Below are 17938 nucleotides of genomic sequence, written 5' to 3' on the forward strand. Positions count from 1 at the left end.
TCGGCACAGCATGGTCCAACTATTCATCCGATAGTAATTTTTCTAGTAATTTCACATCTGAAAGGCGAACTCTACGTCAAATGTCCTCTCTTAACGAAGTGCACCCGTCAGCAGCACTTATCGAAAAACCAATCAGTGCGACAGAACTATCCATGTGCATCTCCAAAGCAAGAGGAAATACTCCCGGCTTTGATCGCATCTCCAAACAAGATGATTAACGAAATTTCCGCCTTCGGGAAATCCCGACTTTTGCAACTATACAACTCCATATTGAACACGGGTATTATTCCCCAAAGCTGGAAAATTGCAACTATAATTCCAAAACACAAGCCAAACAAAAGCTCCTTGTCCGCCGATGGATGCCGTCCGATTTCACTACTTTCTTGTTCATCCAAAGTTCTAGAGCGAACAATAGCAAACCGAAATTCTTGGCTAATCGAAACACAACAGCTAATTAATTGCAACCAAGTCACGTCCAGGGCCTATAGAGGCTGCACTGACGCCCTACTTCACATTGACTACTATGTCACAAAAGCTATATCAGCAGGCAATCACGTCTCAATCCTGTCACTAGATTTCGAAAAAGCTTTCGACCGAATAGGCTCACATGCAATTCTTCGTCGACTTAATGTAATGTGCGATTTTTTCAACCGTAGGCTAGCTATAAATAATATTGAAATTGAAAATGTAAAAAAAACTAAAAATATTAGGCATTATATTCTCACATATGTACATAACTATAAATGGAATGATCACTGTTTGTATCTAAAGAAATCATTAGCTGCCAGAATAAATGTGATTACGTATCTTGCAAGCAAAAAATGTCATGTGCATATTAATACCTTGATATATTTAACTAAGACATTGTTATTGAGAAAATCGATTACGGGCGGATATTAAAAACCTTCTAGCAGAGGCTGGTCTACCGTCAATAAAAGACAGAACATATCAAATCCACATGAGGCTGATACCTAAACTGGCCTACTCATGCAACTCGATCATAAACGAGGACATCGATAATCTTACTATCAGCAATAGACCTCAACGATATTCCTCAATCATCCACAAAATATGGGATATCGCTCAGAGCATGGGACTCCCACATACACTGGTAAATTTCAAGCCTCAAAATCCCCCATGGACGATCAAGAATACCTCACGCGACCTCACCATCGCCAGGTATACAAAGAGTAACAAGACGTGTACGCATCCATCTTCCAAAAAAAGGTTTATGAGCGAACAACTGGACAATTTGATATACGGATGGTTCCAAAACCGATAACGGCCCAGCTAGTTATGCTGTGGTTGACATAACTGGCACCACCATCAGATTACAAACATTACCCGCGCCCGCATCAGTCTTCACTGCAGAAGTGGCTGCGATTCGAAGTGCAATAATGATGGCATTACTAAACAATCACAAGACAGTTATATGCGCCGATAGTAAATCCGTCCTTAAAGCGGTTAGAGAATCACTTATCCAGCTCCAACACAATCAAGCATATCCGAGACTTAATAATTGGGAAGGAATCGGCCATACGTTTGCTGTGGATACCAGGTCACACAGGGATTCATGGGAACGAAATGGCCGATAATGCGGCTAGATCAGCAGCCACCGCACCTGTCACTATGGACTATACTATAGGTAAGAAGACCTGCAAGCGGCAATAAGACGTCAACTCCGTTCAAAATCGAAACATGACTGGTTTATTTATAATCACCACCACTACACACTTTTCAATAGAGACTTCGCAGCCCCTCAATACCCGTCTGGTCTATGGAAAAAGCAAATACAAAACTTTTCTCGTTTACGACTGGGTCACATAGTTGCAACACACGAACACCTCTTGAAAGGCGAACCTTCGCCAACATGCCATGTGGGGACAACCTCTCTCTGCAAGATCTATTCTCACACTGCCCTGCCCTGGAAACAGCTAGAAATCAATACTTCAACACCAATTGGATCGATCTCCTCAAGATACCTACTAAAGAGAGCATACAAAAAATAAACAATTTCATCAACCACATCGGAGCCCGTATCTAAACAAAACAATTCAAATTATCCTAGATTAATTATAACTTCTAGTTTTATAATAAACTTTACCTATACATTATTAGATAGAACTGATAGACCTGGCAGCTAATGCTCATTCTGTGTTAGCCAAATAATTAATTTAATAATAATAATAATAATGAGTCGAGAATACTCCCCATTAGGGAGAGAAATTAAATGCTAACCAAACAGTTTCTGTTGAATACCCAGAAACACGAGCATCCCTAAAGACATCTGACTGATGAGCCTACACCGCCCAGGGGCTTAAGAAGTCATCTCCGTAAGCATTATGGGGAAATACGGCACCTGAGAACAAAGCCGTATGATGCTAAAAACACAAGCAGGTCCCCAGTGAACTCCACAAATAGGCGTCGGACCTCTATGCCGGGAATTGCCCGGTGAATCTTGTACTCAAAGAACAATATCCAAAACTAGCAGAGGAGGAACGCCCCCTCCCTAGGGAAACGCGGGTCACACTAGTTCAACTTCGATCTGGATACTGTAACAGGTTAAACTCAACCCCAACATACAAAACATATGTCCTGCTTGTAATGTGTCCCCACATGACACAAACAATCCCTTTTTTTACTGTATTGTGGAACAAACGCCTCTAACACTCCTCTATTATGGTCACCCTTTTGAAACAACAAGTTTCCTTGGACTCCCGTTAGAGGTCGTTGATAACAATTGATCGGTATCACCTATTGGATGGGGCGAAGCACTGCTACAACAACAACAACTAGCATACCAAAACTATAGTTTGAAACAAAAAAGGCGTAATAATGATTTCATTTAAGCTAAGCCGCAGTGCAAGTTTAGGTTAACAAAAGGGGCTGGTTTAATCATCCTGAGCTAATCTTATACTGTAGATTACTCTAGATACTGAAGAAGACTATTGGTAGGGGTACCGTCATTCACCATCTTTTTGTGGACTTTAAAGAGGCCTTTGACAGCGCAGAAAGAAGTTTATTGTATTGTTATATCTACATATATTTAAGCTCCATGCAAAGTTTATAAGGCTCTGCGAAACGACAACCAGTTCCGTAATTATTGGGAAGGACCTCTCCGAGCCCTTCCAAACCAAAGGAGGTTTCCGATTTTCAGTCGTGCGATATCTTTAACCTAATTCTGGAGAAGGTAAAGCGTGATGGCACAACCTATTATAAAGGCTTACAATTACTCGAGTCGAGAGTCAAAAAAATGGTCTCGTCGTAGGACAAGACGAAGCAAGTGGTGAATTTCCCAGCAACTGGAAAATGTTCATGGTGGTACCAGTGGAAAAAGTAAAAAATGCGGTGAATCCAGAAGAGTTTCGACCAATTAATATGTTAATGACCGAGAGTAAAATACTTGAGAAAGTGGTACACAAGCAATTGGAAGCCTATATGGAGAAGAATCAACTGATATCCAAAAACCAATCAGGATTCCGACTTCAAGCGAGCGTTCGAAACAATTGACAGGTGTATTTTGGTAGAGAAAATGAGAAGGTATGGAATTGATACGAGTCGAAAATCAGTGGTTCAAAAGCTACTTGAGTAACAGATGACAACGCACGAAAGTCGCAGAAGGCATCTCAGAGCCTGCACAAATAACACTAGGCGCACCACAAGGTGCAGTGGTTGGTACTCTGCTGTTCCTAATATATATTAATGATATGGAAAATATACTACAAGGAGTTGAAATCTGTCAATTTGCAGATGATACACTACTATATACTACAGGAAATTCATGTCAGGAATGTATCGCTAGGTTGAACTATAACTTAAAATTTATCTATAAACTATATTAGTATGAACAAGCTAAAACTCAACGTTAAAAAAACGAAACCAATTGTAATCAACGGCGAATCGGAAGATAATATTATAGTTAATGATGAAATAATAGATAAAGTTGACGAAATTAAATACCCCAGCGGGTTAGGGGATCAGAATATACCCGAGGTAGGTATGCCTGTCGTAAGAGGCGACTAAAATACCAGATTCAAGCAGCTGTGTAGCGCAACCCTTCACGTTGCCAGCGCAATATATAGCTTCTCCAAACCCAATTGTCAACCTCACCTATCCGCGGCGAATCCTGTTTCACTAACATACAAGGCTCTGGCGACCCCAAGCTCCTCATGGTATTTGGGGGTAGAGAGGGAGGGAATGGCCTGAAGGTTTAATGTGGCCACATAAATCGTTCCCGAGATGGTCGGGTTAGCACCTTAATGGTGCTATGGTACCGGAGCGTACCGGATTTGTATCCGGCAAAGGACCATCACATCGATGACACTCCCCAAAACCTTCGGGGAGCAACCTTATCGCTACAACAACAACATAAAAAAAATAAATGTAAGGCGCGATAACATCCAATTTGCGTCGTGCTCCTCTTGATTTTTCCCTACAAATTGGCCGGACGGGACCTACATGTTTTATGCCGACTCCGAACGGCATCTGCAAGGCAGATGAGTTTTCACTGAGAGCTTTTCATGGCAGAAAGACAATCGGAGCGCTTGCCAGACACTGCCGAGGGGCGACCCCGCTTAGAAAAATTTTCTTCTAATTGAAAAATCTTATTTCTAAAATTTTGATGTTGCTTTGCCCGGGAGTTGAACCCAGGGCATACGGTGTGATAGGCGGAGCACGCTACCATCACACCACGGTGGCCGCCACAACAACAACAACAACAACGAAATTAAATATCTAGGCATTGTCATCGACAAAAAATTTAATTTCGATAATCATATAGATATCTGCAGTAAAATCTCGAAAAAAAATTGGATTTTTCCGAAGAATTCGCAAAAATATACCTATCAACAGCGCAGTAAAGATACTTAATGTAATGATCAAGCCACATTTTAAATACTGTTCGACCATTTTATTCCTGAGATCCACACAGATGAAAAACAGGCTGCAAAAACTACAAAACAAAGAGATGCTGTGCATACTATTATGTAATAAGCTGACACCAATCACATATATGTTAGAAACTCTGAAATGGTTAAATATCAATCAAAGAACAATTATGAACGTACTTCTTTTTGTGTTTAAAATGAAATATCTCCTGTTGTTGTTGTTGTTGCTGTAGCAATGCTCGCCCCACCTAATAGCCGCGACCGATCACAAATTGTCATCAATATCCTCTAACGGGAGTCCAAGGAAACTTGCCGTTTCAACAGGGGTGGACCATAAGGAAAGGGGTGTTAGAGGCGTTGGTTCCACATTACAATTGAAGAGATGGTTGGTGTATGTGGGACACATTGCAAGCGGGGCATACATTTTGTATGTCAGGGTTGATTCACCTACTACCAAAGTACTTAACGAGCCAAATAGCATATGTAGGAGATGTGCATCCCTACGGCTTAAGGAACAACAATGATTTTAGAATTAAATTTTATAAATCCAATAAGGCACAAAATGTTTTAATGTATAAAGGCCTAAAACTGTTTAATGAATTGCCAAGCAATATAAAAAACGAAAGAAATATTAATGTATTTAAAAGACTGATAATATATCATATTAGAGAACATTATAGCTTTCAATGAGCCAATTAGCTATTGCTAAGATTACCGATTTTGTATTACTAAACTGTACCTGAAAGTTTTAAATAGCTACGGCTAAATAAAGAAGCTAATATTAATAATAATAAAGTCGGCAGGCATCGGTGCAATTTAGAAATCAGACATCAAAACCAAGAAGAATTAAACAGGGGGTGCCACAGGGTGGTGTCCTTTCTACATATTTAAGCTACCTTCGGCACCAGAAGGAGTTACTATCGTTTCCTACGCCGATGACTGCACAATAATGGCCACAGGCCCAGCCCAAAGATCAATGAGCTTTGCAACAGAATAAATGGCTTCCTCCCTGATCTCTCCAGTTTTTTCGCCTCGCTACACATGGCATTATCACCGACTAAATCCTCCGCGACCTTATTTACAACATGGCCGTCCCAAATGTCGACCATTTTGAACATCCACGTCGATGGCACTACACTACCGACTGTCCTACACCCCAAAATCTTGAGTGTGACGTTTGATCAGGATCTACATTTTGGTGAGCACGCAGCTGCAATTGTACCGAAAATCCAGAGCCGTAATAAAGTCCTCAAATCCCTTGCTGGCAGTACTTGGGGAAAAGACAAAGAAACACTCATTACCACATACAAAGCAATTGACCAGCCGAGTGCATGCTACGCGTCCCCTATATGGTCGCAAAGCCTAAAAACTACCCACTGGAATAAGCTACAGGCCTGCCAAAATACTGCTCTCAGAACCGCAACGGGCTGTCTTCTTGTGTCCCCAGAACACCATCTACATAATGAGGCGAGAATACTCCCCATCAGGAAGAGAAATGAGATGCTAACCAAATAGTTCCTGTGGAATACCCAGAAACCTGGGCATCCCAACAGACGTTTGATTGATGAGCCAACACCGCCTAGGGACTTAAGGAGTCATCTCCGTAAGCATTTTGAGGAAATACGGCACCAGAGAACTCAGCCGTATAAAGCAAAAAAACACAAGCAGGTCCTTGGCTAACTCTACAAACAGGTGTCGGACCTTTATGCCAGGAATTGCCCGGTGAATCCAGTACTCAAAAAAATGGTACCCAAAACTTGCGGAAGAGGAACGCATACTCCCCAGGGAAACGCGAGTCACTCTGGCTCAACTTCGTTCTGGATACTGTAACAGGTTAAACTCTTACATATCCAGAATCAACCCCGACATACCAAATGTATGCCCCGCTGCAATGTGTCCCCACATGACACCAACCATCTCTTTAATTGTAATGTGGAACCAACGCCTCTAACACCCCTTTCATTTTGGTCCACCCCTGTTGAAACAGCAAGTTTCCTTGGACTCCCGTTAGAAGATGGATATTGATGACAATTTGTGATCGGTCGCAGCTATTAGGTGGGGTGAAGCATTGCTACAACAACAACAACAATACCAATAACAAAAACAACGATTGCAGTTATCTATCCAAGAAAGAAACGCCGCTAATGTCACTATAGAAATCAAACGGAGAATAACTGTTGCTAACAAGCGCACTTTGGACTAAGTAGGCAATTGAAAAGTATAGTGAACAAAAAATCACTCTACGTCGCTCATAATAACTATCTTAATGTATAGATTGGAAGCAAGGGCGATGTCGAGAGAAGATGAGATGGCTCTTGAAGTGTGTGAGATAAAATTTCTCCGGAATAATTAGGTCCTATCTGTGATGCCGATGTTTCCACGAATATGGGATATAGTAGTGTTAGTAATATACCTGTGAGTCAGATTCAACAGAATTCGATTCCACTGGATGAAAGCCAACTTGTGCATGTCCTACGCCATTGGCACGTACATATGGTGGCGGTCGTGTCTCGTCATCATCATAGTCCCCATCTTCAAAGTTATTACCATTATCGTACCGATGTGGTGAGCTTTCCTCCGAAGCAGATGGGAAGTGATGTTCATTAAGAGTTATAGTACGAGGGGGTGTTTGTACTCGAACCATACTAGCTGTTGGATTCTTTGGTAAAATTGAGTTTTCCAATTGTATTTCTCGTGGTGCAGAGCGTGTTTCAAGGTGTTGATTATGACCTAATACCACTATACGATCTGGTACATTCATATCAATTTTATCATGATAATTCCATGAATTGATTAAGCCATTTTGATTGGATAATAATAAATCTTCGTCAGAAAATTCTCCCGTTGCTTTAATGCGTTTAGGTACACGCATTTTGTCATTTATTTCATGTGCGTATTTTGCTTCATTATAATAATCCTCGTCCAGACCATTGAACATGCGTGTGGGTGATTGTGGTGTAGTCATTACAGTAAAACTTTGCTTCGTGTTTAGTTTTTATTTGCAGTCAAGAGTGCTGCTTTTAAATTTTCTCGCTTTCGTTCGATGATGCGGTAATAAGTTCGTACTAATATTTCCACGATTATATCACAAGTTTTGAATGCTTACTCACTGTCCAAACTCTTCTTTGCACTTTTTTTGCTGTAGAATTGCCAAATTTTACGAGCACATATACGGCAGACAAGACCAAGAATGTTTGGAAAAACAAATTTTTTTTAATTTGACGAACGGAAAATTTTGAATAAACTTGTGAAACAAATAAAATTCATCTATGTTTCGATAGATGTAATTATGTACTTACTTTTTGTTCACTGTAGAAGGAATATTACAAAGAAAATAGCTAGTAATTTTTCAAACTTTCTTGTGCTCCACATACACAACGCATATATTTTTTACTTGCTGCAGCGGAGATTTTATTTTCTCCATTCCCATTAATTTGACAGCTGTGTTTGATATGTTGGTGTTACCAGATGTAAATAAAACTAAGTTTAAGGTCGCGGCATCACAAATTTTTAGCTGTAGACATTGGTGCTTTATCGGTAACCGTATCGGTAACCTTTTAACAGCTGATTCGACCAACCTTATGAGAATCAATGTAATCGATTATTGGTGCCGCTAAGGTCGTAACCGTATCGTAGCCAACCAATTTGGTTTTGGTTTACCGTCGTAACGATAAACAGCTGATTACGTTAGGGATACGACTACAGCGATACGACAAACGTCACCAATGACTCCAGCTTTCCTTATGAAACCGTTTAATACAAGTTTATGCATTCGCACGATGATCTGATTCATGATGCAATCGAGTAACATCGTCACAATCAACCAAGATGTTGCGGTTGTCAGAGCTGAAAAAAAATTGAATCAATTGAGTGGGCATTATCTCAGCATTCTTTTAAAAATTATGCTTTTTGGTTGCATATTATAAATCTCCATGCCTGAATGGCTTAAAATACTTTCAACTCAAAACCAAAGTGTGTGTGTTATTGAATGGTAAAATATAATTCAATATAGAGTGTGAATGTAGGAACCATTCCCAATGTTTATTGAATCATCTTCATGGTGTCCAGACATAAGACATACAAGGAACAGTACTTCACAGCAGATTTTGTATACATCGTATTTGGGTTGAGGCCGTTGTGGGTTGATTGGTTTCCTGTTATGGTTATGCATCTTTAGTGGATCAGCAAGGAAGGCAATCGGCATGATCTTGTAGTGCACAGTGGCTTGTCATGTCGGCTGGGTTGGGTTCTTGCCAACCTTGCTGTCCTGCGCCATAAACAGAAAAAATTCCCTATCATGCCTATTCAAAATCAACTGACAAAAAGCACAGAACTCATTCAAAACGCTTGAAATTCAAAAGAAAACGACATCCGGTCGAACCGGTTGCCACGGACAAACCGTTACAACATTCAAAATTTAAAATTCAAAAAAAATCTAACGCAAACAAAAAAAAAATTACCGAACCGGACATGACCGGTTGCCAATCGCTGAAAATCAAAAAATAAAAAAAGCTGAAAATTAAGAAGGGAAAAAAGAAAATAGGCCGAATATATAAAAGGGCGCCGCGGGTGTTGTTGCGACGCCCGGTGTTTGACCCACTCTCATCCATGGCCATCGATGCACCCAATCCGACGAATCATCAACATTCCCATTTTTGCAAACACTTTATTTATAATTCATTGCAGTGATAGACTTAGACAATATCTATATTTAATCCATACTAGGTAACCCTCTGAGGTTAAGGCTAACTAACTTTTCCGTTTTTTTTTTTTAATTACCCTACAAGAATACTGACTATCATATGACTATCATCTGATTGTCAGCAATGTCAACCTAACGATCAGCGCCTCATACGTGTGAGTTTTTGTCTCCTTCTTATACACCAACATGGCCTATTGATTAAGTATATAGCCATACTGCTCACTCTCATTCCTTTTCCTAGATCAGTGCTGACACTCTAACTATCAAAAAGTGTCATAAATGATAGTTTACTGTAGATATCAGGTTTGACTGTTATACTATCATAAATGACCATTGCTATATTCCGCCAAAAATGAAACAATGCTTTTTGCTTTTTATTTACTTTATTTCATTACGTTTTTAATTTTGTACGTGATAAAAGCATACGTGTTTATTTGTTTAAAATAAATAGTTTTATAAGAATTCGAGTTCAGAATGTTCAATTTAAATTCAGAAAATAACAAAACAACAGAAGAACGCTTTCCTCATGCGGAAACACACTTAAAAATGAATCACCACTAACCACTATTATTTTTCGCGTATCAATTTTCTGAGTGCGCCCCATACATTCTGTCGGAATGGTATTTTTTAATATTATTTTCAATTTTTTTTCTTTTAGCATGGAGCTTTGAAATGCTCTCTTTTTCATTTTTTAAACTATATTTTATATGGTTTTCGTCGGTTGAAAATGGCATAATTTAAAAAATAACAATACAACCGTGATAATCATTTGATAGTCACATGACAGTCAGTAGTGACAACATGATTAAATCGGATAAACTGTTCTCGCATACATAAAATTCCGATGAGAATTATGTATCTGTCTCACATGCATAATGGTATCTGCTGCATGTTCTTTTGTTCTGTACCAGGTGTCCGAAGCTTTCCCAGTTTGAGTCCTTTTTCATGATTATAGGCTGTCGTTGGGAACATGCGGACATGCGTGAGCGAACAAAGGAACATACATAAATTTGAGTATCAATGTTTACGTCATCGCAGGATCAGCAATGTCAATTACAAGTGTGAGTGTATTAGTAAAACTATCAGCGTTTCTTGTAGGGTAGCCTACGTTTTGACGTAGTCATATAAAATGTGTCAAGTTATAAGTGAAAGTTTAATTATAAAACAAAAAGAGCAAAAAATGTGCTAATGTGTTTAATTATAATTTTTTTTGCTTTTGTTTTTAAACAAGTTTTCTGTTACGGTTTCAACTTTTATAAAACAAAATTATCTTACCAAAAATTTAATAGATGATAAATATGTGTAAATACAGATATAAATGAAGCAAAAAAATCTTGCCGTATTAAACAATACTTATATATAATAAGGATTAAAAGCAGAAAAACATGTGCACTTTTTTTGAAATTGTAGGTGTGAGCTGTACATAACTGTGCTGAAGCTAGAAAATCCCTGGTTTCAACTTTAAGGTGAAGTATTTTTATTTACATTAATATTTTTAGACTTTTCCTTGAAAATTTTTTTTGTTTTTTTTTTCTGTTTTGTTATGGAATCGCATTTTTGTTGGAAGCAGTAAGGAAGGCGGTCGGCATGATGTGGTGGTGCACAGTGGCTAGTCATTGTCGGCTGGGGCGGGTCCTTGCCAACCTTACTGTTCCTGCGCCATAAACAGAAAAAAAAGTCATATCATGCCTATCAAAACTAAAAGCTCTCAAAATCAAAAAACCTTGACAGAAGCGCAGAGACCGACTCAAAACGCTTATAAATTCAAACTAAAACAACATCCGGTCGAACCGGATGCCACGGACAGACCGTTAGACATTCAAAAATTTAAAATTCAAAAAGAAATAACCGCAAAAAAAAAATACCGAACCGGACATGACCGGTTACTAATCGCTGAAAATCAAACTAAAAAGAAAAACGCTGAAATTTTAAAAGAAAACAAACAAAAAGAGAAATGGGTCGAATATAACTAGGGGGCGCCGCGGGTGTTGTTGCGACGCCCGGTGCTTATACCCACCTTCAAAATCCATGGGTACCGATGCACCTGTATTTCGGTGGCCCCTTACCTGTATTACCTACGTGCCTTCTAAATGAAAGTGGACGCCAACATTCCCATTTTACGAACTTATTTATTTATAATTCATTTCCTTATAAAAGCATGCTACACTATTGTATGCGCATATGTGTGTATCATGAAGCGAAAGTAAATAAATATTGTAGTGTAAGCGCAAGCGTTTACCTTTCCTGCTTTCAAAAATTATTAAAAACAAATGCTTTTAAGCCGTTAATTCTCTTAAATAAAAAACGTATTAAGAAAACACTAAATTTCTGGATTTTCAAATTTCAAATCTGGGTTCTTCTAATTTCCTTTGACATTCTCTTTTCGCTCATAATACACACAAAACATGAGCATTACAAAAACAATTGTTAAATTTTTACTTCTTCATCTAAGTCAACATCCATATTTTCATCAAAAATTATCATCAATATTTTCATTACATTTGATTATTTCGTTTTAAAGTTTACTGTCTGGTTTTGAATAGTTAATCTAAGATATGTTAAAAAAAAAAAAATAAATGTAAGGCGCGATAACCTCCGAAGAGATCTAAGGCCGAGCTTCTCTTCCAATTTGCGTCGTGCTCCTCTTGATTTTCCCTACAAATTGGCCGGACGGGACCTACATGTTTTATGCCGACTCCGAACGGCATCTGCAAAGCAGATGAGTTTTCACTGAGAGCTTTTCATGGCAGAAATACACCCGGAGTGCTTGCCAAAATCTAAGATATGTTAGCATATATATTTATGCAAGAATTAATTTTTTTTTATTTAGGAGACTTTAAGAATAAATAAAAAAAGACGTAGGTATGAAAAATACGGAATATTAGGTAGTAATAATGTAATTAAAACTAATATGTATTGGAGATTTCGTAACCATTTACAAGTTTGCAGGCTTGCTCGGATTTTTGATATCAATTTCTTTAATCAAAATCAGTTTTTATATTTATTTTGGTAAATTTAGTTTAATTCATAACATCTTTATTCGTATGCATGTTATAATAATTATGTTAATTTGTGTATGTATAGAAATGTATTTATGTAAATGGGTTGGGGTATATATTGAAGATAATAGAGTGAGAAAAAAATATATATCTCGATTTAACTCTCACGAAAAGATTTATAGAAAAAAAATACAACTTGATATATAACCAGACTCAAAATCATACATTTATGTGCATACGTGTGTAACTGCCACGCCTAATGTTGTGTGATTCAATTAACAAATAGTCAGTTAAGTTGTTAAAGACATACTAGATAATTCAAAAAAAAAAAACCTAACGATCACAACAGACATTTATTACTTGGTACTTATACCCTTTACGTAACTTATGCCCTTATAATAACTAATGATAATAATATTATGTATATACTTTAGTCGTATTAAATTCAAATGTGTAAAAATTTTGTCTATAATTTACATTTATCAAAATGGAGTTCGTGATGCGCTTGCGTGTGTTAAAGCATTACATAATATAATATACTATTTCAAAGATTTATCATAAATTCATTAAATTGAATAGAAAGAAAGTTGAATTCTTTACAGCCGTGGGTACGAAAATAACAATGAAAACTAATAGCAAAGCTTCCGGTTATTATCTCCCCTTATTTATTTTCGTTGGAAGTTCGACAGTGTTCAAAGAAAAACTTCATTTAATTTCAGAAAAGGAAAGTCTTCAAACCATGTCGAAGCCATTACCGAAAATCTAATGCTTGAAAAAAAAAATTTACGAAAATCTCGCAGTCTTACTTGGAAAAGTCACAAGTTTCTGAGTTTGGCCAATTCAACTCTTCGAAGGATTTCAAAACGAACATTGATTCCCCTTCTTTTTTTCTTCTAACAAAACTTCAACCATCCGCAAAACTCGACGGTCCAAAAAAAAGGTGTATGGAAACCAACGTAAAACTTCGAAACTTTCTTAAAACAATCCTCGGAAGGGAGAAAAAAAATCGACCCATTTGAAATAGTTTAACGGGGCTTTATAAAACTCTCTGAGTATTACTTAGAGTTTCTTTAACTAATTATATCTAAGTTTATACATGGCTGGTACTTCCATAGCCGCCAGAGTACGTACCGTGGGCCTCTGCCGGCGTGGTTACTGGTGATGTTGTTGTTGCTGGTGCAGTTGTCGCTGTTGTTGGTTATGGCGCGCGGTCTTAGTCGCGCTGTGTTGGTACTGTTGGTGGTTGTTGCGCTCGGTCTAGCCGTACTGGTGGTGGCTGTTTTTGTTGCTGGCGTTGTATCATATGCTGCTACGTATGGAGTTTGTGGGGGTTTTGGGGTACCTTGCCGTAAAACCCGGATGCCTGTCTTAACAAACGACCGTCACAAAGGAAGTAGTCATATGTATTGCCAAATTTGCGTACAGTTTCAAACGTCTACTTCACACAATTTAGTTATTCCAGGTATATTTGTTATTTGCCCAATCGGCTGCGGTGTTGGTTTAAGAGTCTTCTGTTGAGGAAAGCAGTGGTCGGTAAGTACGTGGGACTCAGTTAAACGGCAAGCAGCGTGCAATTAATAGGAACACAGTAAGAAATCAGAAAATAAAGAACGACGTAAGAAAGTTTTAAATTATGCAAAAAATTTGTGGGGAGAAGTGGCAAAATCGTGATTAGCTTTGCCATCTGAGCATTTTGTGTGATGTTTTTTTTTTTGGTTTTGCGTTTATGCCTGCTACTGGGATTTTGTCTTTGCAAAACGGCTGCTTGTACAGATGTTCTTGTTACTTTTTACAAGTCAGTATTGGTGGTTTTTCACTGCTGTCGGTTTTGTGTATTGCTTCCTTTTTTCTGGTGAATGTAGCTTTTCTTTTTATATATATTTTAATGTTTCTTTGTCTGCGTTGTCGTTGAGCAAAGACATATGTATATTTTCGGACTTTGCTTATCTATCCCCTGGTTTTGTTTAACCACCTGCTTCCCATCTTTCGATCTGGCAAACGGTTGCGGCTGCGGTCTTTTGTGGTGGTGGCGGCAGCTGCACTTAAACTTTCACTAAAAAAAGATTGTTGCAAATTTTTCTGCTCTATATCTTTGTTTCCCAATTTTTTTCCCACCTCTTGGGTTTTTTTTCCGCCGGAAACTCATTGCAAAAATTTTCGCTAGTCATCGCAGATCTTTTCTTTCCTGTTTTCGATACTTTTGCATCTCAACTTTTTGGTCCCATCACTAGTCACTAGGTATGTTCGCACGAAAACGCTTCCAAGTGGACCGTAACCGTAGACCATAACAGCAGACCGTAACAGTTTTTTTTTGGGTTAATTATTTTAGTTTATCTCATTTTTTTAAATTTTATTTTAGTTCATATGGTATTTGAATATTTAGTTGATTTTATTGTAGTTTATGTTAGTTTATCTGAATAGTGCTATCACTCCATTATCTTACTATATTTTATTTTATTTTACTATGCTTTAATTTAGATTTTCAGATCAATTGCAAAAAACTAGAAGTTCAAAAAAAGTTTTCATGGAAGTTTATTAACAACTTCCCTGTTCGATGAGTCATATGTGACTCATAATAGCGTATTGGAATGAGTTCATGAGTCACATGTGACTCACTTCTTTATACAACTTAAAGACGCTTTTTTGGTACGAACGTGTCGTTATATATATTTGTGAATTCTATTTGAGCGTATATCAAAAGACCCGAACTTTAGGAAAGTGAAAGAAAATTTCGAAAAATTTTTTCTTTTTTTCTTTCTTGGGTTATTTTTCCGCCGGAAACTCATTGCAAAAATTTTCGCTAGTCATCGCAGATCTTTTCTTTCCTGTTTTCGATACTTTTGCATCGCAACTTTTTGGTCCCATCACTAGTCACTAGGTATGTTCGCACGACAACGCTTCCAAGTGGACCGTAACCGTAGACCATAACAGCAGACCGTAACAGTTTTTTTTTGTGTTAATTATTTTAGTTTATCTCATTTTATTTTATTTTATTTTATTTTAGTTCATATGGTATTTGAACATTTAGTTGATTTTATTGTAGTTTATGTTAGTTTATCTGAATAGTGCTATCACTCCATTATCCTACTATATTTTATTTTTTTTACTACGCTTTAATTTAGATTTTCAGATCAATTGCAAAAAAACTAGAAGTTCAAAAAAAGTTTTCATGGAAGTTTATTAACAACTTCCCTGTTCGATGAGTCATATGTGACTCATAATAGCGTATTGGAAATAGTTAATGAGTCACATTTGACTCATTTCTTTATGCAACTTAAAGACGCTTTCTGGGTACGAACGTGTCGTTATATATATTTGTGAATTCTATTTGAGCGTATATCAAAAGACCCGAACTTTAGGAAAGGGAAAGAAAATTTCGAAAAATTTTTTCTTTTTTTCTAATACCTTTTTCTTATTTTCCTTAATTTTTGGTTATACTTCTAACTTCAATTAAACAAAAGAGCGCACTTATACACGCTTTTGACATTTATGTATCAATTTACCGTTATTTTGATTCGTAAACTTTAATTATTTCTTATAGCCCTATATGTTCACCTGGGACTCATTGAACGTGGTAAACAAGATTGGTTTTGCTACGTTCCTGAGTCACATTTGAATCACAAATAGAATAGCCTAAATAAGGTAAATATATGTCAAATCATTTATAAAAATAGTATTATATAATATGTTTCATATTATTCAATTAAGGAATACAAAAATTAATGGGCGTAGGGCATTCTCAAAGCGCTTTGTCTAAAGGAGCGCATTCATAATGCTAGTGAAATGAATTGAATGTATTTTTAAATGTTTATGCTTATGAGCATATGCTAATGTAAATGTATGTGTGTAATTTGCTTTAATCTAGTTTGTATACTACTTTCTATAATTTTAAATATTAAATTTTCTTTTCTGTGATTTTTAAATTCTCCTACGATCAAATTTGGTTTGGAATCTTCAACCGTCGATGTTGTTGAAGCTGGTGCTGTTACAGCAGGCCTATGTTCGGCGGCCCTGCTGTTGGTGTGGGTAAAGCTGGTGGTGTTGCAGCAGGCCTATATTCGGCGACCCTGCTGTTGTTGTTGTTCAAGCTGGTGTTGCAGCAGGACTATGTTTAGCGGCCCTGCTGTTGTTGTTGTACAAGCTGGTGTTGCAGCAGGCCTATATTTAGCGGCCCTGCTGTTGTTGTTGTACAAGCTGGTGTTGCAGCAGGCCTATGTTTAGCGGCCCTGCTGTTGTTGTTGTAGCTGGTGCTGGTGGTAAGCCTGGTGGATGTTGCGGGTTTGGTAGGCGCTGCCGATGGTGGCGCGTGGTGTTGCACACAGTGATGGTGTTAACGCGCGGTTGCGCGATCAATGGTGGTAGCGGTAGCGCGCGGTTTTGGCGTGCGATGTTGTTATCGTGTTGTTATCAGCGCGAGAAGCCAGGGCCTTCCTGCAACTTTTTAAACAAAATCAAATCGAATGGGTGGCCGTTGTCACCCTTATAAAATTTGTATGTACCCTATCAAATTTTGCATAAATTTTACCATTAATTTTGTACGCATTATGCATAATTTAACTCATATTAATCTTTTCCACTGCTTTTCATTGGTAATTCACTATAACAATGGCGACAATAGCTTTGTCGCACTTAATCTCCATAAGCCACTGCGCATCCCTTTTTTTCTTCAAGTTTTGCCAATCGTGAATACAAACTTTTTACAAAAGTTTATTTCAACTTCCTTGTGTAATTGACCACTGAAAACACCACAACCACCCGCTACAGAATTTTATGTTTTGTATCCTTTGAAAACGAAAGGCGATTTTCTCCAATGAAGCGAGCGTAAGCAGCGAGGCAACGCCCAGCCGAAGTAGAACACACTCGATTTTCTATTTTCGCACAATTGGAATTTCACTTTAAACGAAAATTAATTATAAACACATTGGAATGTACGTCCGTCGTCGCCTCAGCTAATCTTCTCGTGCACAAGTTCTAAGCTAATTTACTTTTTCCTCCCGCCCTCTTTAGGTTTTTTCCGGCACACATCAAAATCAAGCACCATTCTTTTTCTTTGTCCAAACGCCAACTGACCATGGCATTCTAGCAAATTTCATACTATTATTGCGACTGCGCAGTGGAACGGAGCCAATAAATCGCATGATTTAACTGTGGTTGCCTACGAGGTGGTAGTCGCAGTGATATTCCTGCGGCCATCATTAAAAGTTCCATATACTTTGTTTTTGTGAACCGGTGGACCAATGTCAAAATCGCACCGCGCTGAAAGGTGAAGTGTTAAATCGTATAAAAACTACAAGTCAGCTGTCACCTTGCATAATTACGCCATGGTGGTTGCCGTTATTGGGAATTTTTCC

At 37.9% G+C, this 17938-nt stretch overlaps 1 protein-coding gene across 2 annotated transcripts in view; it reads right to left on the reverse strand.

Annotated features, from left to right (window-relative positions):
* Tango11 (transport and golgi organization 11) overlaps positions 1-17938 on the reverse strand; it is a 114303-nt gene that overhangs the window by 34961 nt on the left and 61404 nt on the right. The window contains exons 1-2 of one of the 2 annotated variants that reach the window (XM_067772441.1): positions 8186-8343; positions 7300-8025 (exon numbers count right to left, since the gene is read on the reverse strand). The exons of the other annotated variant lie outside the window; for it this stretch is intronic. Coding sequence (XP_067628542.1) covers positions 7300-7851 — 552 coding nt within the window. The 5' untranslated portion in view covers positions 7852-8025; positions 8186-8343. Of the gene's footprint in view, positions 1-7299; positions 8026-8185; positions 8344-17938 lie in introns of those variants that run through there. 2 annotated transcript variants of the gene reach the window in all.

This window comes from Eurosta solidaginis, chromosome 3 (genome assembly GCF_040869045.1).
Source record: "Eurosta solidaginis isolate ZX-2024a chromosome 3, ASM4086904v1, whole genome shotgun sequence".
NCBI lineage: Eukaryota > Metazoa > Arthropoda > Insecta > Diptera > Tephritidae > Eurosta > Eurosta solidaginis.